This window comes from Cydia pomonella, unplaced genomic scaffold, assembly GCF_033807575.1.
Source record: "Cydia pomonella isolate Wapato2018A unplaced genomic scaffold, ilCydPomo1 PGA_scaffold_161, whole genome shotgun sequence".
Lineage (NCBI taxonomy): Eukaryota > Metazoa > Arthropoda > Insecta > Lepidoptera > Tortricidae > Cydia > Cydia pomonella.
Genome location: NW_026907803.1, coordinates 718,705 through 742,525, shown reverse-complemented (window position 1 = coordinate 742,525; position 23,821 = coordinate 718,705). Strand labels below are relative to the sequence as shown.

Here is a 23,821-nt window from a genome sequence, read left to right as displayed (position 1 = left end):
GAAAATCGAAGTTCATCATTGCAGGCATTTTTTTACACACTTATTTAGCTTCACCGCGTATCTTCTTTCTTCTTTGTATAAATCTACATATATATATATATGTACATATGTGCTTCAAATCTTGTAACTTAAATTTGAACTACTTCCTGGTGTCTGTTTGAGCTGAAATTTGGTATACTTCCGTATTTCCGATGACAATGCAATAGTATGCTAACATGGAGCTGATCTGATGATGCAGTCAGAAGGTAGGCAAAGGAACTCTTCGATGGGATAACGTAAACACATTGAATTTAGGCTCATTTGAAAGGTTTCCATAAGTACTTGATAGACATATAAAAAAGAGAAAGTGTAGTCGGCAATAAAAGTGTGTGTGAAAAATATTTTTGACGGTTACTTGTTCTCTGTCATTCTAATTACGTCTTAATAAGAGTAAAAGAACAAGATCCCCGCAATATACGATTTTCGGTTTTTGCGGTAGGCCCCCCGTTGTCTGTTCCAAAGAGTAAAGTAAGTATATAGGTCTGTTCTCGCACAAAATTTAATACTCAAGCCGTAGCCATTTTGGTGGTGGGCAATTAATTGAAGCTTCGATATCGGCACTAAAAAGTAACATCATAGAAATGCTAATGGATAATAAATACTTCATGATATATAATTACTCATTATTACAGAAAACATATTTTATTAGCTGGTTAAAAACCCACACGCACGCATACACAGCTTGCCCACCACCTAAATGGCTACGGCTTGAGTATCAAATTCTGCACTGAGAATAGACAACGGGAGGCCTTGGTGTTACGTGTGTATGTACCTATATACTTACTTTACTCTTTGGTATGTACATAGTTATGTGTCAAACCGTAAACTGTGACGTCATACAATTTTCAAAGAGCGTTTTGGACGCGAAAGCATGGGTCAAAATATATTTTGTTAATTTAACATATTTAAAGCCGTTTTTAGGGTAAAAGTTAAATTTTAGGGCAACGTTTGGTTAATATAGAACGTATTACAAGCGTTTCAAAAAATTGGAAACAACCCAATTGACGAACTTCGTATTTCGCGGTTATAGCTCTGTTGTAGTTACTTTGGTTTGAATGTGTCTTTCCATTCCATGGTCTTTCCTTTCAGTGTTGTCACATCTACCAACTTTTTGGTAGATCTACCTTTTTTGCCTGCGTTCTACCTATCTACCTCCCTCGGCCTGAAATCTACCTATTTTTCAAAATGGTACAATTGTAACCAATTCTCAATACATGTGACGGAATTACTTAATTTCTACCGAATATAGATTCGATTTAATGAAAACTTGCCAAAGAAACAGATTATACAAACAGGATCATTACCAACAAACAATGGAAATCCTAACTTTTGTTTCAATTTCTTTAACAAACACGTGTACTAACATCACAATATTAAAAACTAATAAATATGTATTTTGAAACATTTTATACACATTTTTAATCATAAAAATGTATTTGCTATTGAGTGGTAGATCTACCTATTTTTCATTTTAAACTCCACCCATTTCTACCTATTTTTGCACCCTGTTCTACCACTTCGCCAAAATTGTATGTGACAACACAGTTTCCTTTCATCAGTGTCAGTGTCACTGTCACACTGTCACATGTTAAAAGTGAAAACGATTTTTTGCTGTTGTTATATAGTTTCTTGGTTTATTTTGATTATAACGATACGATGGTTCGGTTTTATGTTTAAACTCATGAAAAATAATGCTCTCTCAGTTAACACCAAGTGCATTTTGAGTCGTGGGTTAAATATTTATGCGCAATCATTAACATTCATGGGTACTACTTAGAAGATACCAGATGATTTGTTATTCCTTTATAATGGGACGGTAAGGCTCTATTTGAATTCTAATATAGAATTGATTACTTCGAAGCTCCTAAGAATATAATTACCATGTGAAATATATGATTTCGCGGACTTACAGCCACAAAGAATGGAGAAAGATTGCAAAACGTGAAAGAAGAAGACTTATTAGAAAGAATAAAGCCATGATGCGAGGTAAGGAATGTCTTTTTTTAAAGTTCACTGGCAATTATGACCAGCAGATCAACAAAATAAAGGCTGATTTGTATTTTTTTACTATTTTCACCATATAAAAGAATAATAATCACCCCTGTATAAAATTTCTTTGTTGTGGTGCATAGTGCTGATTAGTTGCAGATTATTGTACCTCCCTAATTGTAAATGTAATTCCAATTCATACTTTTCTATTTTCAGATAACATATTGAGTCCATCCCACAGTGGTTACAACATATGGTTAAAGCAACAAGAAGATTTAGATCTATTTGAAAGAGAGCAAATTGAAGCTGTAAATAGAGTTGAGAATGAAAAATGGATTCATGCAGAAAAGGTTGCCATAAAGCAATGGGCAGAGTTGCAGCACAGAAAGGAAAAACTAAACCAGATACGGCTTGAACAGGAGGCTACATTAAAAATGGTAATGGAAACAATATTTAATCTTATTAAAATTTATGTAACCTATTCTGTACATAAATATTTTTTTGTCTGTTGTGTATATGTGACACAATATGACCACAAACATATAGGATGAGGGTAAATTTAAAATTATCCCCATTTTGACACTTTCACTGCAAATTCTTAGATTAAGGATTAACTTAGGCTGTAATGTTTTGTATATATAAATAATAAATAAAAAGCCTTTATTTCCAAATTTCCCATTTTACATTTGAAGTTTTATTACTATTTATTTATTTAATTTGGACCACTCTTCAAGTGTTTTGTTTATAGAGCTACACAATTTTTTTTTTTGTATATAGGTAAATGTGTTTTTCTAATAAGGTCCGACCGAGAATGCTTTATCTGTCTCGGCCGAGAACGAGACCGAGATTCAAAGGGATTCTCGGCCGAGACCGAGACCGAGACCGAGAATTTATAAAATAGAAGAAAAAAAAACGATTTTTGCAGTCAAAATGTTTTAATAGTCGAAATTTGACGATTTATCAGAACAAGTTATCATGATCAATTCGTAGCGCTATTAAATGGTATTTTTAGGGTTCCGTAGCCAAAATGGCAAAAACCCTTATAGTTTCGCCATTGCCGTCTCTCTGCGTCTGTCCGTATGTCACAACCATTTTACTCGAAAACTATACGATATATTTTATAACGATATATGGAACGAAGGTGTATTATATAATGCAAGTCGCGTCTTAGTAAGTTAAATAATTAAGCTGTAATAAATACTTTTTCAGGAAAATTATTTTGAATATCTTCTTATTAAAACGAAGCAAGTGCCACGAACATTCTCTCTTTTACTTGTCTGGCTTTTTGTATTTTATGAAGGTACGGAACCCTCCATTATGCGTTGCCCGACATGCACTTGGCCGGTTTTTCTAGTACGGATGTGCACAAAAAAGAGGTACAATAATCATAATTATAGATATATATTGTAACCCAAAAAACGTATTTTTTCAGCGTTATGGTCCGTTAAATTGTGACAATGCTCGTCGTTTAACTGGTCAGTTAGTGACTTGCTACTAAGCTAAGCCACATTAAATGAAAATCAACCTATGTCTCAACAACCACACCGCGATTTTCGTCAAAATTGCATAGAAGCATCCGCAAAGTTAGCATGAAATTATGTCCAATATTCCACAATAGTAATCCGCCACAGGTATTGTTTTGTACCTACCGCAGCTTTACCTTTTCTCGCAAATAAAAATATATTAAGTATCAAAATACCCAGTGTCATCTTACACCCACATAAAGTTAATTTAAGTTAAATCTCAATAACAATATACACTCATTTATTAACTCTTCTGCAATAACAACAACCACAAAACGAAAAGAACCAAAGAACAAGTCATTACTCGCAACCGAACCTTTTTTTTTTTTTTTTTCTAGGGGGGAAAATGCATTCCGCATACCACCCGGGTGCGGGGGGCGAGCCGAGTGGTTATGTGGGACTCCCGTCCAGGCTAATGAGGCCGACGGTATACCCACTAAAAACCCCCCATATGTCACCTCGCCGCCTTATTGGTGGGGTTACGGGAACGCTTGCGCACTCATCCGCGACCCCACCGGCGGCAGCCGCCCGCGAGCGGCTCCCTCGCAAATGCCCGAAGGCCCTTCACGCTAGGCGCGCCAGATGGTTCGACGCGCCTTCCTCCTCGGCCTCCGTCCTGCAGTGTAGCGGACCCCCCCGAGCCCGCCACAAGGAGGCCACGGGCGCCAGAAAACTCCCAGCGCCCGGCGGCAGATGAGGTCCATGGTTCTGCCGCAAACCACAACTCGGCTGCAGAGGACAGGGAGAACGGCACACCGTAATACCGACACTCCTCTTCCTCTGCAGCCCCACCAACGCCGCTACTGCGGAACGGCCCCGCCAAGATCGCAGGGGATAGGGAGAGTGGCGCATCGTGATACCATCACGCCTCTTCCCCTGCGATCCCACCTCGGCCGTCGAGGATAGGGAGAACGGCTCACCGCAATACCGACACTCCTCTTCCTCGACGGTCCACCTCCAGCGCGTCACAAGCGGGCTCACCAAGCCCACTTGGAGCGTCCTCCTCGGGCCAGCCCGCACCTCAAACAGGCCGGCCCTGGTTGCCTCTTCGCTTCACCGTGGGTGACCAAGCCACGGCTACTAAGCCCCTCCACCACGACAAGGTGGGCAACCCGCGGGGGGTCGCAACCGAACCTATCCGATCCCAACCCAACATTTGTTAAGTAATTGGCTTAAAATGTGGGTACGAAACCAATCAAAATCACAAAAAATGTCACACCACGCGTGCGATGCAACCAACTGGTGGCTTAAAAACGGGCGCTCGTGCGCGGTAAATTCAAATCCACCAACGATAACTTATTGCCTAGTCTCGGTCTCGGCAAGAATCTCGGCCCATTTTGGCCGAGAGCCGAGACCGAGATCTCGGCCCGATTTTTGGCCGAGAATGCCGAGACCGAGACCGAGATCTCGGTCGGACCTTATTTTCTAAGCTATAGTCTCTGTATAGTAATCATAGGGATGGGCTGAAAAAGACTGCTATGACAATTTCAAAGGATATACTGACTTACTCCTATTATCACAATATGTGATATGATACCTGTGCCAAAGAAGGCCCAGGTCTTAAGTTTGTCTACATAGATATATATTCATATTTCTGTGCTTGCCTAATGCCTACTATCAAAATTGCATACATATTTGTTAGTACCTTAGCCAAAACTACAAGTTCATATTAAACATAAGAAGAATAAAAATAATGATAGGCCTTTTTTGGTGCAGATATCTTACCTTACCTAGTAGTGATTATTGGACAAAATTTATTTATTGTTTTAGACATGTCTACAAGTTTTGCTGCATTTAAGTTTTCTCTTGTGCACACAGCTGCAAAAGTGCATACCCACTTTATGAATGGAACTAATAAAGTGGGTATGTACTTATGTGGTTCACTGTAAATATGATCCCATCAAAACCGTAAATGTGAAATGAGAGCCAAGTTCAATATAACATTAAGATAATGCGTCGTTGTTGTCTTCGCCTACAAAAGAATTGAGATCTATATGGATGCCAAGTTCTGTGTTGAAATCCTGAATTTTTAGTTACAAGAATATGCAACGTTCTAAAATTCATTTATATAACAATTTCTTGTTTCTTCATACTACCATAATGTTTGCTGCTAAAATTTAAACAGACAATTATTTACACAATGCATTTATTTCACTTGGGACGTTATTCAATTTCTAGATTTGACTTGGCAAGTTTTTATTTTACGTACAGGCATATTATATTATATTTGGTTATTTTACTTTTCTAAAATTGTATTTGTTAGTAAAAACTAGCCAAGTCAAATATTGAAATTGAATAACGTCCCAAGTGAAATAAATGCATTGTGTAAATAATCGTCTATTTAAATTTAAGATTAAATATATATTTCCTATTAAGCAATAGCAAATAGCAAATATATATCTCAATTCTTTTGTAGGCGAAGACAACAACGACGCATTATCTTAATTTTATATTGAACTTGGCTCTCATTTCACATTTATGCCCATTCATTATCTGCAATTTTTCTTACACGTTTTCGGTTTATATTTAATTTGGCCAAGTCGGGCCGGTATAATTTGCGTAGGCGGTTGTATTCTATTATAGAGTTGTTGTACCTTGATTGGACTTGGATCTAGATTAATAAGATGTACTCCGTCTAAGGTTTTACATTTAGAGAGTGCAACGTAAGCCTACCCTTTGCTAAATATTGAGGAGCCTATATCAAGAAGAGCGCTGTCAAGACTAAGGCCTTGTGATTTGTGGATAGTAATAGAATATACTAAGCAAATAGGACATTGTTTCCGATGACCATATGCATTACTTAATATCTGAAACTTAGTCTTGACACGTTCTAATTCGTACATTAAATTATGATTACATTTGATTGTAATTTTACGTGCGTTATTGTTGCTGTTGACGTCCCAATGTACCTTTTCTATTTTTCCAAGGGATCCGTTTACCAGCCCCTTACTGCCATCTATGTTTCTTCGCAACATTACACGTGCACATATTTTTATTGTGATAACATTTTCTGAGCCAGCGGTTATTGATGAATCATCCTCGTTCTTTTTCAGTACTTCCTTTGCTCTTGTTTTTAAATACCGTGGACAGTCTATTTCGTTTGTGGAATTTAATTTAATTTCTGGTTGTTCCATACTTGCCAACATTGCATTATTAAACTGATTGCACATATTTTTAGTGGGAAATAAGCAACGGTATTATCGGGCAACAGTTTAAAATAAGTTGTAATTTCTTTAAGTAGGTCGTTGTGGTTTTTAGCGGTCAATTTAAGGAGTCGATTAGACAAAGCACACCTGTCTTGACTTGTTATTACACCCATTCTTACTCGATCCAACATTTTGCCGAAAAGTTGGTCGTTTTTTTTCCTCAAATGGCGACAGTTGTCTCAGTGGAGGCAGTTTGAGTAGATCGCCAAACAACACTATATGAATTCAAAATATACTTATGTTCTTTTTTTCAATCGAATTTTTATTAATTTTCTGATTTCAGATTTTTTCCCTTATAGCCTAGCCTACGTTGTTGCCAAATATCACGTTTCTAGGTCATCTGGAAGTGGGTTAGGTTTTGGATCTATAGAAAAATATGTTATGTAGCGCTGGTGGCCTAGCGGTAAGAGCGTGCGACTTGCAATCCGGAGGTCGCGGGTTCAAACCCCGGCTCGTACCAATGAGTTTTTCGGAACTTATGTACGAAATATCATTTGATATTTACCAGTCGCTTTTCGGTGAAGTAAAACATCGTGAGGAAACCGGACTAATCCCAACAAGGCCTAGTTTATTCTCTAGGTTGGAAGGTCTGATGGCAGTCGCTTTCGTAAAAACTAGTGCCTACGCCAAATCTTGGGATTAGTTGTCAAGCGGACCCCAGGCTCCCATGAGCCGTGGCAAATGCCGGGACAACGCGAGGAAGAAGAAGGAGGAGAAAAATATGTTTTTTCTTTTTTCATTCGAGTTTTCAATAATTTTCTGTTTTTAGATTTTTTCCCCTATGTACACCTAATAGCCCACCTTGATGCCAAATTTCAAGTTTCTAGGTAATCTGGAAGTGGATTAGGTTTTTCTTCTATATCAATATTTTTTTTTTCAATCCAGTTTTTAATCATTTTCTATTTACAGAATTTTCCCCCTATATACACCGAATAACCTACCTTGTTGCCAAATATCAAGTTTCTAGGTCATCTGAAAGTGGGTTAGGGTTTTGACCTATATTGATATTTGATTTTTCTCAATAATTTTCTGTTTTCATATTTTTCCTCTTATGTACACCTAATAGCCTACGTTTTTGCCAAATAACAAGTTTCTAGGTCATCTAGAAGTGGGTTAGGTTTTTGACCTATGTCAATATATGACTTTTTTTAAATCGAATTTTTAATAATTTTCTGTTAATAGCCAACCTTGATGCCAAATTTCATGTTTCTAGGTAATCTGGAAGTGGGTTAGGTTTTTGACCTATATTAATATATGATTTTTTTTCAATCGAATTTTCAATAATTTTCTGTTTTCAGATTTTTCCCCCTATGTACACCTGACAGTCTACCTTGTTGCCAAACATCAAGTTTCTAGGTCATCTGGAAGTGGGTTAGGTTTTTGACCTAACCCACTATATGATTACTATATGTTTTTTTTTTAAATCGAATTTTCAATAATTTGCTGATTGTAGATTTTTTCCCCTATGTATATCTAATAGCCTATAGCAGGTCAAAACCTATATCGAAATATGATTCTTTTTCAATCGAATTTTCTATAATTTATGTTTTCAGATTTTTTCCTCTATGTACACATAATAGCCTACCTTGTTGCCAAATATCAAGTTTCTAGGTCATCTGGAAGTGGGTTAGGTTTTTGACCTATATCAATATATGTTTTTTTCAATCGAATTTTCAATAATTTGCTGATTTTAGATTTTTTCCCCTATGAATATCTAATAGCCTACCTTGATGCCCAATTTTAAGTTTCTAGGTAATCTGGAAGTGGGTTAGGTTTTTGTTCTATATCAATATATGATTTTTTTTCAATCGAATTTTCAATAATTTTCAGTTTTCAGATTTTTTCCCCTATGTACACCTAATAACCTACCTTGGTGCCAAAATTCAAGTTTCTAGGTCACCTAGAAGTGGGTTAGATTTTTTGATCTCTAAGTCAGTCAGTCACAAAAATGCCGGTTGTTAAACATTAATTTATCAATAACTGTTTGAGCTACGTTTATGAAATTTTGTATTTTAGACAAGCTAAAGGGTTTGAATAACTGTGCCAAATTTCATGTGTGTAGGTTAAATAGGTTCCAAGTTGTGAAGGGGTCAAAAGTAGCTGGAAATGGTTCGTGTAATATTACACACGGTTGCGTCGCCAGTTCCTTTTTCTTTGAACTTGGCTGGACACGCTACCGCGTGTCTAGATTAATGTTTGACACCTTACTAAAATACTAAAACTATTATTATTGTACATTTCAGGAAAGAGAACTGGAACAGAAAAGAAAGGAAGAAGAAGAAAAGAGGCTTAAAGTAATTGAAGAGGAAATTATGCGAAAACAGCAGGCATTCATGGAAAAGCTTGAGCAATTCCTCACTGGAGATTCAGAAGATCCACCTGCAGAATTACTTGTATCCAGTGAAACCAAACCAAATCATGAGCCTTGTCCTTTCTTTGTTAAGACTGGGTGTTGCAGGTTTGGTAATCAGTGCTCAAGAAATCACCAGTTTCCAGGCATAAGTAGGGTATGTCTTAGTGCATGCTTCACAAAAGTCCCTGCCTCGCACAGCTACACTTTAGAATGAACTGACCCCTGCAGTATTTCCGGACTGATACATCCTTTAAAACTTTAAGAAAAAAGATACTCCCATCTAATTATTAAAGGCAGTCAACGCACTTACAACGCCTCTGGCATTAGGAGTAATGATAAATACTTACTCAGAAGATGCTTGTGTGCCTGGTAAATCATGGAAAAAACACAATTGACTCTATAAGGCGAAAGCGGTTAATCAATAAAAAAATCTGAACATTTTAAGTTTGCATTCATAGGAGTTTGGAAAGTTATTAAGTTTATTCTTATTTCATTTGTTACAGATAATTCTAGCTGCCAACTTTTTTACACACATTGGCATTAACAATGCATTAGACAATGATTATGATGCAGATGACTTACTAGAACATGAGTATAGTGAAACTTATAAAGACTTCAAAGAATTCTTCTATGATGTTTTACCGGAGTTTGAAAAACATGGGCAAATTTTACAGTTCAAAGTAAGTATAATTTGGCTTGCAGATGCAACATGATGTATCCTTTACAAAACAATAAGTGCAAATAGCAGAAATTATTGCGGCTGTTTGTGTAGGACATTCTGATTCATGTCTAATATTACCAAGCTTACCAACCTAAACTGATCATGTATAGTATTTATATCAATCAAAAATCTACGTAATGCTAAAGTTAGTACGGCAAAGAGTTATTGACTGTACAAAATGTGTAAAGGCTGAGAAAAAATCGTGCCCTCGAGTTTGACAACTAAACTGGCTGGTGCTATAAGTACGACATAATATATTTTGTTGTATGAAGCCAGCCAGCCATAAAGTTTAAACCATTATCAATCGAGCAAAATAGGTACCTAAAATCAAGCACTGAGATGATTAACCTCCTCCCGAATTCTCAAAGCGAAATATACCTTAGATGCGAGCCACAACTATTTGTAGACTTTATATTACACCATCTCTACAATTTGGATAACACTTGTGCATGGGAATAACATGTGCAAGGCAGTTGAAAGGCAGAATGATGCTAGCATTTATAGGTATATCTACATACAAGGGTAAGATTAAACAAATAGCTTAAGGAAGTCTACTAGTAATCATAATTTAAGATTTATTTTTAAATGACTCATTAAGCAAATTCAGAGGGGCTATATTCCGTTTCAACAATACTTTGATCACAGCTTTGGTGTAAGAAACAGAGGTTTGTAAATATACCGTACCAATCAATTATGTCAAAAAGGAAAACAAAAAGAAAATTTAACCTTCGTAATTTTTCAGGTATGCAATAACTACGAAAAACACCTTCGTGGAAATACCTATATAGAGTTTGCAAAGTTGCGATGTGCTGTCTCTGCGTACCGCGCATTGCACACGCGTTGGTTTGCCGGAAAACAACTTTCGCTACAATTTTGTCGCATAAACTCGTGGAAAACTGCGATTTGTGGTAAGCAAAAAAAATTGTACAATATCATACCTAAGTATTTATGTAGCGATATACGTAAGCTAGAAACTCATTTTGTCAAATATTTTACATCGTCTTGTATGTGACAAGCCCTTAATTAATTCACACTACTTATTATTTTTCAGGTCTTCAGTCAACAAAACGATGTCCTAAGGGTCGTTCATGTAATTTTCTCCACGTTTTCCGAAATCCAAATAATTTATTCCCACTTAACTTGAGCCATAATCAAGAATCTGAAAGGTGATAATTTTTTTTTCATCAAATAACGCCATATTATTCCTAATAAGTTTCTGTTTGTGATTAAAATGTTCGTATCGTGCTTCGTGTAGTTATAGACATATAAAAAAATGGTTTTCTTAAATGTTGACCTTAAAAAATACGTACTTAGATCGTGTATATAGTTCTCAGTAACAAAATCGGATGTTTGACGGCGAATTACGTTGTCGCTCTCTAATGCTTCACTTATCTTACAACGTGGTTTCAACGAAAACATTTTTTTCTAGAAAACACCGAACACCTCCAAGATCATGGCGTTGGTCTGAGTCGCCGGAAGTCGAAATATCAAGGAGGCGACGTTCTCGTTCCCGGTCCCGAGAAAGAAGCCGCAGATCATCTAGGCAAGACGAGCGAAGAAGAGACTCTAAACGGCGCAGACGCAGGTCGCGTTCACGGCGGCGGAGCCCAGAATCCGAAGCAAGGAAATAATAAAATCTATTTTTTTTTTATCAATAATTTGAATTTTAATCATCTTTTAGATAATAACACGTGCATTGCATAAATAATTACGCAAGCGTGCGTGCGTGTGTGTGTGTACGCATTTCATGAAATATTTCACACTTACACTTACGTGTTCACGATCACAATCGGTTTTCGGCAGTGGAATCCTGCTGGGCCCATAACCTGCGAAGAATTAGTACACAAATAGCCACTCACTGAGAACACGGTGTATAACAAAATACCATATTATTAATATCAACCGTCACTAAGTAAAATAATGAAATACAGAATTAGCAGCCTCCGCCTTGACTAACTACTTGACGTCCCATAATACTGACTTGATTTTTGACAACCCTAAATAGCCGAAAGGGATAGTACCATACATAGGAAAGGGACAGCATCATTCGTCCCTGAACCGCTGTCAAGCTTCGGTTTGGTAGAAAGTTTCTTTTCTGTACGGCAGGTAACACTTTTACTTATTCTGTGGCTATTGGAGGATTTAACAACTGGAGACGCCTTGTCTGTAATTTTCTGTACAAAACAGTCTGCCGTTTTTTGCAGTGGAAGGGGCACGTCAAAAGTATGGGTATTTGTACGTTACGTTTATGCCAGAAAACGTCAGTCCATATAAGCTCTTACAGGCGACTCGAGTTGTTAAATCCTCTAAGGCCTCCGCTTTCAATATTAATTCCTCAACTCTCGATAGACTCTATCTATCGGATAGAGAACCGTCACATATTCTATTAGGGAGGTCCACACAGAGCGAACATACGCGCGAGGCAATTTCCTCACGCACAAACCAGCCAGTGTAGACGTGCTTCGGCCGAGGCGGCACGCTCAGGCGAGGAAAATGCGCGCTCCGCCTCGGCCGTGGCACGTCTACACTGGCCGGTTCGTGCGTGAGGAAATTGCCTCGCGCGTGTGAACGCTCTGTATGGACCCGCCTATTCAGGTTCAAGCATCCTTCAAGATCAAACCTGTCAGTCTGCTAACAATTGTCAGAACCACTTTATTCTATGTCAAACGAAAGTGACGCCGCGACGAAATGGACGTAACTTAATAACAAACCACAGTGAGTAAGTATAACGACGTCCTACCACGAAAATTCGTTATAGGGCCCCTCTGTTGCTCGAATAGACAAGAGTGATAAATAGGAGGCAGAGGTCCTACCGCACCGCGAACGCGAAGACATAGAAAGATGGCCGTAATTTGCAAACTTCGGTGTTCGCGGTAGGCCCTCTGACCTCACATGATTGCATTTCCCCTATTATTCGTGTTGCATTTCCTCTATCTATACCTACTTGCAAATGGTAACGCAAAGCTTAAATAATTATAAAAACCCAGTGAGTTGAAGGTATGGAATACCTACCTACTGTTTTCATCTGTGGCCAGGGTCAGCCCAGTACCAGCTTCGGTTCTCCCTCTGGACCACATCTAACGAAGAGCGACTCGAATTGTCGGCTGGCTGCAGCGTATTTCAGATCGGCTTGGCGCTGCGTAGAGATGTGCCTCGCTCTGCATTTTTTATCCCGTGTAGGTATCACGGGGAATGCTCCGAGGAATTGTTCGGATTAATTCCTGCCGCTTCTTTCCGCCATCGCCCTATGCGACATTTCCATCTTCACCACTTACAATGGCTGGCAGTCCTCAACTGTGCGTTTCTCCGGAAACTTACTACCTTGCACAGCTAAACTGTGCAATGAACTGTCGCCTGCGGTATTTCCGAACGGATACGATCTTCAAGAAAAGAGCATACAATTTTAAATTCCGGCAGCGCACTTACAACCCCTCTGGTGTTAATTGCGGGTCTATGGGTGCCGGTAATCGCTTATAATCAGGAGAATATCAGTCGTTTGCCTCCTAGGTATATAAAAAACGAGTAGGTAGAATATCCTTACGAATGAGGAGACTAGTAAATTATACAACTAGGGCATAAAGCGACCCAGCTGGAGACCAGAGGCAATTAAGCGAAGACTGATCAACTTTTGTCAAACCTTTTAGCTCCTTCTGTATAGGGACCGTGCGCGTTGGAGGGTCTTCCATCTTGTGGCCTGAATCGGAACTATAAGCATGTACATTTACACATCACGTGATATCTTGTGCATAGTAGGTTCTGCCATCTTGTGGGCTACATCGGAACAATAAACATCACATTAACGCCTCGCGCCAAAAATATGACGGCTCCTGTGCTGCCTCCTACAGTTCATGCACGCTCCCTATCGCTTCGTAATCCTTTGTATATTCTTCAAAATGCGATTGAATTATTAGACTTATTTGACAGTTGCAATATTCACAAGTCCTAAAACGTAGTGGTTATGGTTATATGCTCTAGTGATTATATGCTCTTTGATATGCTCTTTGACAAGTCCTCTGCTCGAATGTTACCATGTTATGAAGGCAACTTTGATAGTAAATTCCCAGAAATTGGCATTTTTATTGACAATGCACTGTCTTCTAAAGAAGCAGTGTACAGCAAATTATCAGCATGGAATGATCATCATTTGATATACACTGATGGATCTAAAATTGATTCTAATGTTTCTTTTGCCTTATTTGATAGTACTGTGGGTAGAGGTCTTGGGTATAAGTTAGATAAAAACTGTATATATTCAGCAGAAGCTATTGCCATTCTTGCAGCTCTAAGGCATATTAAGCATCAAAACCAAGGATGAAATAAATGGCTTTTAGTAAGTGATTGTATGAGTGTGCTTAAGAATTTACAAAATCATAAATTTCATGCTAAAACAAATTATTTAATGTTTGTTATTAAACAGTCTTGGTTTGATCTCTTTCTCGAAGGTATTACTGTAAGCTTCATGTGGGTTCCGACTCATATTGGAGTAGTTGGGAATGAGCGTGCTGACTTTTTAGCTAAATCAATTAATGCTCTAATACTGAAAATTCATATCTTAATGTAGCGTTACCTAATGCTTCTAATACTGAAAATTCATATCTTAATGTAGCGTTACCTTATACAGATCTTATTCCAATTCTGAAACATAGAATGTCTAGAAAATGGATGACACATTGGAATCATGCTATTCAAGTAGATAATAAGGGATTGTGGTACGCTACATTTTAAGTAAAAGTTAATAGTCAGCCATGGTTTTGTAATAGTACATTACGATACAAGTGCGAAAAATAGGAAATTCGAAACGAGTGGCGATAAATTAAAACACGACCGAAGGGAGTGTTTTAAATCGACACGAGTTGCGAATTACCTATTCGCACATGTATCGTACAACGTTTTACAGTACATATGGCCCTTTAAATGTTCGACACAGTAACATAATATGCTACTTCTCGCACTAGTGCTATAAAGTAGCCCCATATGTACTGTAAAAGTAATTTTAATGTTAATAGAAAATTTGTGTCAGTGCACTGGAAAGGTACCTAGTCACGACATTTAGTTACCGAGTTACATGAGTTTTTGTGGAAGCTGGTGAAAAAGTGCCAAAATGGGTTCGTGTTATAATTGGGTTATTTACATTCTAAGGAACACGTGTGTACAAGAATATCTGTAAAATTATGTTTTTTTAGTATATTTCTCCGACTATAAAGTTTAGTAGTCAGGGTACCTTGTCACGCCATGTCTTAAAAGCCTTTAAATTTTGAATAATTTTGTTAATATTTCCATCGCGGGTAGTCTACTACCTCTTTCTAAGATAGGGTATAGGATCGGTCTATAGCAAAATGATTTTTTAAACAAAAAAAAAAACTTAATGTTTTTTTATAAGAAAACATTCAACCTGCATGACTCTTGTATGAAATAACTATTTATTTTAATTTCATACGTTTGCCATTACTTAGATCAGAGGCTGGAGAGGTGGTGAAGGTAACGGTAAATTATATACTAATTATTTTAAGGAAGATTTAAATAAATTAGGTTTGGTGGAATTCTCTGAGAATTTGCGATATATTAAGAAAATCCAATAATTCTATCATTACGGACCTCGACATTACATTTACTTATTTTATTTTGTTTTGTACTAAAACAAAGTATTTTGATTTAAATAAGCATTCCCGGAATATTTCACCAAGCCTATTTCATCGATATCGATACAGATATAGATTGAGGGAAAATACCGATTAGGTATATTTCTCCTACTAAAACCACACCAAGGTCGCGTCACGAGGTGTTTCTGTATTAATAATAATTAATTTGTTGATCTCGAATTTAGTCAATGAAAAATTGAGCTGTGATTTTAGTTGTTTGACGTATAATTAATTAGTATTATAATATTGATTGAAAGACTGATAAATCATAAATTAGGTGCAGTTATGTACACAATTGAGTTATTTTTTCTAGTTTTACTCCATTTATGTAAGATAATGACTTAGCGTGACAAGGTACCCAGTTTAGTAAAATGCTAAACTTTATGTCTTACACGACTAAAACAGAACATTGATTTTCGCTATAATTATCCTAAATAACATTTTATTACAGATATTTCTTGCATTATAGGTACTAAAATAGTGATCTTCGAGTTTAAGTTACTAAAGTTTAGTAAATGTCGTGACAAGGTACCCTAGTTACGTTTCCATACAAAAGTTTCGACCGAGTCACTAAACTTTATTGTTAAAAAAAAACTGCTTTAACACCATTTCTATTATACCATTGTGGTACACCACGCTCGATACCATTTGATCTTGTGATATAGCATGAATTTTATAATTATTTTGTTGATTTTTAATATTATTAGTGATCTTTTTTGTAATTGTTAAAAATGCGGTAATTATTAAATTTCTTTATGATTATGGAGTTTTCTTTCATTCGATTGTCCCAAAATGCCATAGAATATGTAACTATGATGAGAAATTAACAGTTTTAATCTCATTATTTTATGAATTGGGTATAAAATTAACACTTTCGTGATTCTTCCACCCTGGCATGTTCAACCTAAGAAATCAGAATAATTAACATGTATTTTTAGACAATTCACCTTTATTATATTTCTTTAACCAAAGATTATGATTATACCCTTCACTATGTAACTTCGAAGTAGAAGTGTGTTTTTTGCCACTATAAACTTTAAATGCAATTTTCTCAACTTGTGCATTTCGGAAGTTGAAAATTCAAAAATTTATATAAAAATAGTGGTTCTACCTACAGTCATTATTCTTTTTTATATTGATAGCAAATTTAATCTACTTTTTGGAACTATGCATAACTCAATACCTGCAACAAGGTACTTTTCCATGTGCACTGACACATTTTATTCCATTATTAATTATTATGCGCCTTCGTTTGGTCATTGTCGATTGAACTGTCATTTGTATCGTCTTGAAATGGTCGATAGTCCGAAATGCTCACACTGCTGTAACTTAAATGAAGAAATTATATCTCATATTATTTTTGACTGCCCATCCTTTAGCATTCAGCGCCTTGTGAACTTGCACTTATCTTTGAGCGTTCTGAGTGTATCCCGTCCCGCGTAACATTACAGACTTTATTGTAAATAAATGTACATATTTGCCATTGTATAAATATATAGTAAGCAGCGTTGGTGAGATATAGGATAAGGAATTTGTAAATTTGTTGTAATGAATGACTTGGTTCGATTTTAATTTTGAATCCTCACAGATTTACCTCTGAGAGGAGTTTTCATTTTGTATACTTGCAATTCTAATTTCTACTGGATTTGGAGAAAAACCAAGATGTGGTAACCCTGATACTGACATGTAATTGTAATTTTATTATACTGAAGACTTATTATTGGACTGGACAACAAACTATTGAAGACAAATATACTGAAGACATACTTATAGGATTTGACTTATGAGTATATAAAAGGAAGACTATACAACCAAAAATGATTTATGAAATTTATTCTCACCGAAGACGAGGCAGTATGGCCTTTGGTCATAGCCTGTCCAGAAGGGCGAAAAAAAGAATGAATGTCAAAATCATATGGTTATTTAATAATGATCATACGTTTTTATTTTTAATCGCTGTGCATGCGTAATTTATTAAATATGCGAAAATTTGTTTCGTCATTTGTTTTACTCAGACAAATTAATACCTTAATTGGGGGTAGTTTCCACAAAATATCCTGGTTGCCAAGAGCAAAATGTGAGAACCAGTTATACAACAACTTAATAAATGATTTCACTAAGCTTCAATTTTACAATACTACATCCAAAGCAGAAGTAATAACGAAAAATGAAAACAATGGTAATCAAAGAAAACTATTCAATATTTTTTTTAATTCACCGGCTAGTTATAATTTTCTGATAATATATTTTTCTTTGCAGATAATATTAAATGTTCTAAAGAAAAATTAATATCACAAATGAATTTTTTATCAGAAGAACATGCCCGACCTTATTATAAATTACCTATGAATACTTTACTACATGTCTATCAAACTACAAAAAATGATAGCATGAATGGCTTCTGCAACAACAGACTATATTATATTGCTGACAAAATTAAGGTATGGTTTGTTGAAGCACATTTTATGCTCAATGCTTTTTGTTTTTTTTAATACACCTTAAACATTAACTTTAATTTTCAGTGCTCACCATCAGAACTTAGTGAACGCCTAGCAAAAAGAACTTTTGTGTACAGCTTATCATTCCAGTGGTTGGAGAACTCTTTGAGAACTCTTCTAGGTAAGTCTGGACTTCTGGAGACAGATTGTGAGGAGATTCCATAAGTTGTTAAATGTATTCATTTATTTCAGTTATTTTTTCTTTACATTTTAGAAATGGGTGTGTCTACTGATCGTATTTTAAGAGATTTATGGGTACTTAAATATAAACATGAGACTATTCGTGAAAGACTACAGAGAGTAAAAGATATGGGGATTGAGACACTCTATCCTTGGATGGTTCGCTGTAAACAGGATATAATGAATAGGTATTCTTTTACTTTTTTTAAATTCTATAATTAGAATAACTATCAAACATTATTTGTGACATTATTTATGAAAAGGGACCTTATTGTCGATGGCGCTTACGCCGCACTGCGTAGCGCGGCGTTGTTTATAATATGGGAACATCATTGATAATGGCGTAAGCACCACCGACAATAAGGTCCCTTTTCAAAGATAATGTCACATTTACAAATGTATTTTTGTAAATTACTTTCAGATACATAAAGATATCACAGGATACTAAAAATATCCTTGGGGGAAATAAATCAACACAAATATATTTGGCTGACCGATTGAATACCACCCCTGAAGCTGTTGCAGAGATTTGCACAAGAATACCAGCTCTTAAGACAATCAGAGTTACAAAGGTTTGTTTGTTTTTTTAAACTTGGCTTGGGATGAAGTCAAACTCTTTTTATTATTACTGAGAGTTTTGTAACATCATTTAAATAAGGATTTACTGCAAGTTTATGAAATTTAATTGTCTTTCATTTTTGATGCAAATAAGTGTTAAATTACAAGATTGACTTATCAACAGTTTGCCTTCAGGAAAATAACTTATTCTTTCCCTAAGGTGTTATTTTTGTTTTTAGGTAAAACACTTTTTGGATTTCTTGATCAGTGAGGGTTTTCAACCAGAAGATATTGCTAACAAGCCCAGGGTTTTAGTAGCATCGCCTAATACAGTCAAGCAAAGGTTGGAAAAGTTGCGTAAATTAGGATTTACTGAAATCAATCTTAATGTCCTGTGTAAAAGTAGAAAAGATTTCAAAAAATACTATGAATCATTTGAAGCCTTATCGATGGAGAATAAGTTAAGTAAGAACTAGTAATGGCATTATTATTATGATATATATTGAGAAGCCTGAAAGCTTGCAGAGACTAGATGACAAAGCAAACTTCACCTCCAGCTAAAATGAAGCCCGAACTGGAATTAAACATCCATGTTTTTTTATCATACAATAGCTGTAGATACAATAGAACTGAATATTCATGTCTAATTAATATTTTCTGTACTGGAAGGTCAATAGGAATTTAGAAATAAAACATGTTGTTTACATTTTATGATGATTATTTACCTCAGCCATACAAAATAATGTCCCTGGAATGAATATCTTATAGGAAATGTGTATAGATATTTTAACCAATACATTTTAAACAGGTCAAAAACTATAAAAATGGGTATGGTTATTGATAAAATGAATGTGTAAAAAAACACCTGTTTTATTAACACAAATTTAAGGCTACTTTATTATTGCATGTCATGTGACTCTGTGATAAAACAGTATATGATTTAATTGTGACTCACTATAAAATTTACAATTGCAACTAGTCACATCATAAATTATTGCATTCATTAATGAAAAAATGTCTAGCATTCGGAACTAATGCAAAGAATGTTTAGAAATATTAAACTACCTATAAAAAACCATAAGGTCAGTGTAGAAATCCATAAGGATAATTGAACTACTGATGGGCACATTGCACTCCTGGACCAGCATGCATGTGCTCCTCATCGTCACTGGCATATGCCTCCTCGCGGCCTCCACGGTTGCGGTCGTTGGCTGTGTACTCCATCAGGTTCACTTCCTCCACGTCCTCACCAGTGGGCATTACAAATGCGGGTCGAGGTGGTAATATACTCTCAATCTGTTTTAACTGCTCTTCCGAAGCAAAGTTATTATCAGGAAAAACAACATCAAACTTTACATATAAATTCCCCTTCTCAAATGGATTTTTGAATTGAGGCATCCCTTCACCTTGGATTCCCTTGAGATCTCCAGGCTTAATTACTTCTCCAGTAAAGTGTCTTATGAGCAAATCACGGCCATCTAAGTGTTTGACAACAAACTCAAAACCACATAAAGCCTCAGTTAGTGTGACTTCACGTTTCATCAAAAGATCATCACCCGTCCTTTGGAACACGTCATGCGTTTTCTGCTGCAGTACAATTATCACATCTCCAGGTTGTGTGTCAGGCTGCTGATCTCCTTCACCCCTGAAGTATATTTTCTGGTTTTCCCGCATGCCTTTTTCAACATGAACTTCCAGTATCTTGGTCTCATTTAAGACTTTCTTACCTTTGCACTTAGGACACTTATCCTTCTCATTAATTGTTTCACCTTGTCCTTGGCATGTTGGGCAGCGGGTTTGAAATTGGCGAGTCATGTTGGGCCCTATCTGTTGATAAGAAATTTTGATACCCTGTCCATGGCAGTCCTTGCAAGACACAACAGCTCCTGGCTTTCCACCTATGCCTTTACACGGGCCACAAATCACATTTTTACTTAGTTGTAACTTGGCTGTTTTGCCATTATACATGTCCTCTAGAGACACTTTCAGCGGATGTATGGTATCCTCGCCGCGAGCTCGCTGACGACCTCTACTGCCTCCACCCATGCCGAAGATGTCACCAAAAAAGTGACCCAGGATATCGTCGGGGGGAAAACCGCCACCTTGTCCACCTTCTTGCAAACCTTTAAGCCCATACTTATCGTACGTTTGTCTTTTCTTCGGGTCCGATAACGCTTCGTAGGCAAAGCTAATTTCTTTGAATTTATCACCTGCAGCAGGGTTTTTGTCGGGATGGAATTCCTTCGCCAACTTGTGGTAGCTCTGCAAAATGAAGTAAGCATGACAAAATGAACAATGGGTATAACGTGCTACGGTTAGGCTCCAGGAAGGAGATTATTTAACGTATTTAGAGATGTTAAAGTATGCTTATGATTCTTACCCTTCTTATTTCTGCATCACTAGCATTCCTAGAAACACCCAATATATCGTATAACTTATTATCAGCCATTTTTTAGAGATTTTGTAAGAAGGAAGGGTGCAGCCTATAGACTAATTTATAGTACTTTTTCGATATGCTGTACTGGACACAGATAACGCAAGTATCTTGTCTATGACATGCTATAGACTAGCTCCAATTTAGTTTACGCTACAAAACGAAATTAAAACTGTTATGGTGGTGTAACTGAAATACACGTCGGTTCATACTGTATTTCAAATTACGGCGTCACTTCATAGTTTGTGGATTGCACTACTTGCATCTCTTTCGTTAACATGTCAAACAAAAGTGAAGCAGCAATGCAACGCAATAACCACGGAATTTCTGTAGCATTAACAAACCACGAATGGGGTGAAAAACACTATAGTGCCTATTACATCCACACTTTATCAGGCCTGATATCAGACCCGATTTCGGGCCTGAGCTAGAGTAATTTTCCGTTAGCGCTTTAAGAATAGATTTAATTAAACGCTAATTACATCCACCCCTCCCGATATCAGGCCCGAAATCAGTCCCGATTTCGGGCCTAATAATCGTTTTCGTTCCACGGAATATCAGAGGGCTTACCGCGAACCACGTTCGAGGTATTGCCTCCCTGTCACACTTACGTACGAATTTATTAATTTATTTTTCTCCAATATACTCGGAAATGTTCACCTTATTGTAGCAAAAATAGTACGGGATATTCATCGTTACCATAACGAATTCAAACCATTATTGTCGTGTTTTAGCGGACGGGAAAGTTATTACCAAAGAGCATATATTGGTTATTACTGTTGTATTTACTTTTTAAAAACATGTATAGGGCCCTCCACACTCGTGCGCGAATCGAGGTGCGAAGCCGCGAACGCGAGTGTGGAGGGCCCTCGCGTCGATTTCGCAAATTGTTCACGCCTTCGCTCCTTATTCCCCGTTTTTTGTCGGTATTTTGCCCGCGTCAAAGGAGACTCGTAGCGCGAACTTGCAAGACTCCACACTAGCGATCGCTTCGCGCCGCGATTCGCTCACAAGTCGGTTAATCTGTTAAACTGTCATAACCTTCTATGGCGGCTACTTGATTATATTGGGTGCAAACTTGATCAACCAAAAATCTATTTGACAGTTCCCAGTTTGAATCAGTGCCTTGTTGCAAACTAAATCCGATCAGCTGACGCTTCGGCGCTATCTTGCCGCGAACTAAACTGCGAAATCGCCGTGAAGTTGTGCGAGTGTTAGCAAAGAGCATTAAAGGATCGATAGCCCTCTTATAGCTCACTGGATGTCAATGCATGTTCGATCCAATGAGCATTATATGTTCTACTAACATTAACGTTTTATAGTTTTGTTTTTCTTTGTTAGCTACTAATAGTCTTGTAGACAATATGGATCAAAGAATATAATACTCACTAGGAGAAGAACGCTAACTCCATACAAAAAAATGCCCCTTTCAAAAGTTCGTTTATACTAGTGGCGCTCTCTTTGTATCTCAGTACTAAAATTGACAACCGGTTTAGCCTGGCGGGTTTTGGTAGGTAGTGATCCAGTTCTAGCTAGTGGTTCTGGGTTCGAATCCCGGCGACGGAATTTCTTTTTGTATTTTTTCATTTTTGTTTTTGTTAGGGTGAGGTTTTCAAATTAGTATTTACCAAAAAAAAATTATTGTGCCACATATTAATCAAAATCACAGGCATCTTTTGTCCTAAGAGATAATGATATCTATATTTTGAAGTTTTTTCAATTTAAAAGGTAACAATACAGTTTATTATCAAGTTATAAATATTTTTATTCCTATATATTAGGATCAAAAGAGCTTAATTCGTTCGAAAAACATACAATAGGCAGGAAAAAAGTCATTTTCTATACAAATTTATGTATCGGACGCCTTGTTGAACTAACTGTGACACTTCCATATAATATCTACATACCTATATGAATTTTATTCAATGAGACCACAGGTCGGTAATTTCGGTTCATTATTGATGTGGGTACCAAATAGTTAACCTATCCTGTGCGTGTGATTATTATCTTTTGATTTTTTTAAGGCGTTATTTATGTTTAGGTCGCCTATTTTGAGCACATGTTTTAATTCCCAGATTACCTTCATAACAATAAATAGAAGTCATTAAAATCTTCATGATAAAAACAATTCTATATATATACATATACTATTTATTGCATTTAATATAGCTTTTTATATATATAAAACATGATCTTTGGCACATCTGATTTTACTCCACAATTGCAATTAGTGTAAATTTTAATCATATCACATATATCATGAATATATGACAGACAAAGTTGTTATTACATCTATCCGATTGTCGGACACTTTCTGCTCCACAGCTCAGTGCAGCGGTCTTGTTGATGGTCACCGGGAAACTACAACTAATCGGAATTATGTGGCGGATCCGTGCCTTTTGATTTTGAGCCTTTCCAAGGAAATGATATGACGGCCAAGGATTATTTTCTCACGTTCACCCTCTAAAACAAAACAGTTACATTTTAAACAATACTATAACCTATGTCCCTAATTACTAACCTTGCTAATAGCTACCAGAGTTCTAAAATTGCCAGCTAAAACAATGTTAAATTTTGCATCTATGATGAATTTTGATTGTAATTTTGGATGCGATAGGACGTCCGTGGGACTTCAGAGGGTGGTAAGATTGAATTTATGTATTTGAATTTGGCAATAGTAC

At 36.6% G+C, this 23,821-nt stretch overlaps 3 protein-coding genes and 1 pseudogene across 4 annotated transcripts; 3 read left to right on the top strand and 1 right to left on the bottom strand.

The window, feature by feature from the left end:
• The first annotated feature begins 1,590 nt into the window (after positions 1-1,590).
• On the top strand, positions 1,591-11,489 carry LOC133533373 (U2 small nuclear ribonucleoprotein auxiliary factor 35 kDa subunit-related protein 2-like). The gene is made up of 8 exons (XM_061872341.1): positions 1,591-1,855; positions 1,952-2,025; positions 2,245-2,465; positions 9,001-9,264; positions 9,614-9,790; positions 10,574-10,739; positions 10,883-10,997; positions 11,261-11,489. The coding sequence occupies exons 1-8, from the start codon at positions 1,827-1,829 to the stop codon at positions 11,460-11,462; spliced, it is 1,248 nt and encodes a 415-aa protein (XP_061728325.1). The 5' UTR covers positions 1,591-1,826; the 3' UTR covers positions 11,463-11,489.
• Positions 11,490-13,036: 1,547 nt separating this feature from the next.
• On the top strand, positions 13,037-17,466 carry LOC133533393 (uncharacterized; annotated as a pseudogene).
• Positions 17,288-19,412, top strand: LOC133533377 (transcription termination factor, mitochondrial-like). Of its 2 annotated transcripts, XM_061872347.1 has the most exons (6): positions 17,288-17,649; positions 17,730-17,911; positions 17,993-18,089; positions 18,183-18,336; positions 18,570-18,720; positions 18,946-19,412. In XM_061872347.1, the coding sequence occupies exons 1-6, from the start codon at positions 17,433-17,435 to the stop codon at positions 19,180-19,182; spliced, it is 1,038 nt and encodes a 345-aa protein (XP_061728331.1). In that variant the 5' UTR covers positions 17,288-17,432; the 3' UTR covers positions 19,183-19,412. The 2 variants fall into 2 exon arrangements, with proteins under 2 accessions (XP_061728331.1, XP_061728332.1); XM_061872348.1 differs by lacking the exon at positions 17,730-17,911 and having other exon boundaries at positions 17,426-17,649.
• On the bottom strand, positions 19,404-21,245 carry LOC133533375 (dnaJ homolog subfamily A member 2-like). Its single transcript, XM_061872343.1, has 2 exons — positions 21,087-21,245; positions 19,404-20,968 (listed from the first exon to the last, which is right to left on the bottom strand). The coding sequence occupies exons 1-2, from the start codon at positions 21,153-21,155 to the stop codon at positions 19,820-19,822; spliced, it is 1,218 nt and encodes a 405-aa protein (XP_061728327.1). The 5' UTR covers positions 21,156-21,245; the 3' UTR covers positions 19,404-19,819.
• Between the last annotated feature and the right edge of the window lie 2,576 nt (positions 21,246-23,821).

Coding starts and splice junctions, on each gene's coding strand:
- LOC133533377 (XM_061872347.1), top strand. CDS start 17,433: ATGCGTAATTTATTAAATATGCGAAAATTTGTTTCGTCATTTGTTTTA. Junction 18,090..18,182: donor CTCTTTGAGAACTCTTCTAG/GTAAGTCTGGAC, acceptor TTTACATTTTAG/AAATGGGTGTGTCTACTGAT. Junction 18,337..18,569: donor AAACAGGATATAATGAATAG/GTATTCTTTTAC, acceptor AATTACTTTCAG/ATACATAAAGATATCACAGG.
- LOC133533373 (XM_061872341.1), top strand. CDS start 1,827: ATGATTTGTTATTCCTTTATAATGGGACG. Junction 1,856..1,951: donor TATTCCTTTATAATGGGACG/GTAAGGCTCTAT, acceptor GCGGACTTACAG/CCACAAAGAATGGAGAAAGA. Junction 2,466..9,000: donor AGGAGGCTACATTAAAAATG/GTAATGGAAACA, acceptor TGTACATTTCAG/GAAAGAGAACTGGAACAGAA.
- LOC133533375 (XM_061872343.1), bottom strand. CDS start 21,155: ATGGCTGATAATAAGTTATACGATATATTGGGTGTTTCTAGGAATGCT. Junction 20,969..21,086: donor GTGATGCAGAAATAAGAAGG/GTAAGAATCATA, acceptor TTCATTTTGCAG/AGCTACCACAAGTTGGCGAA.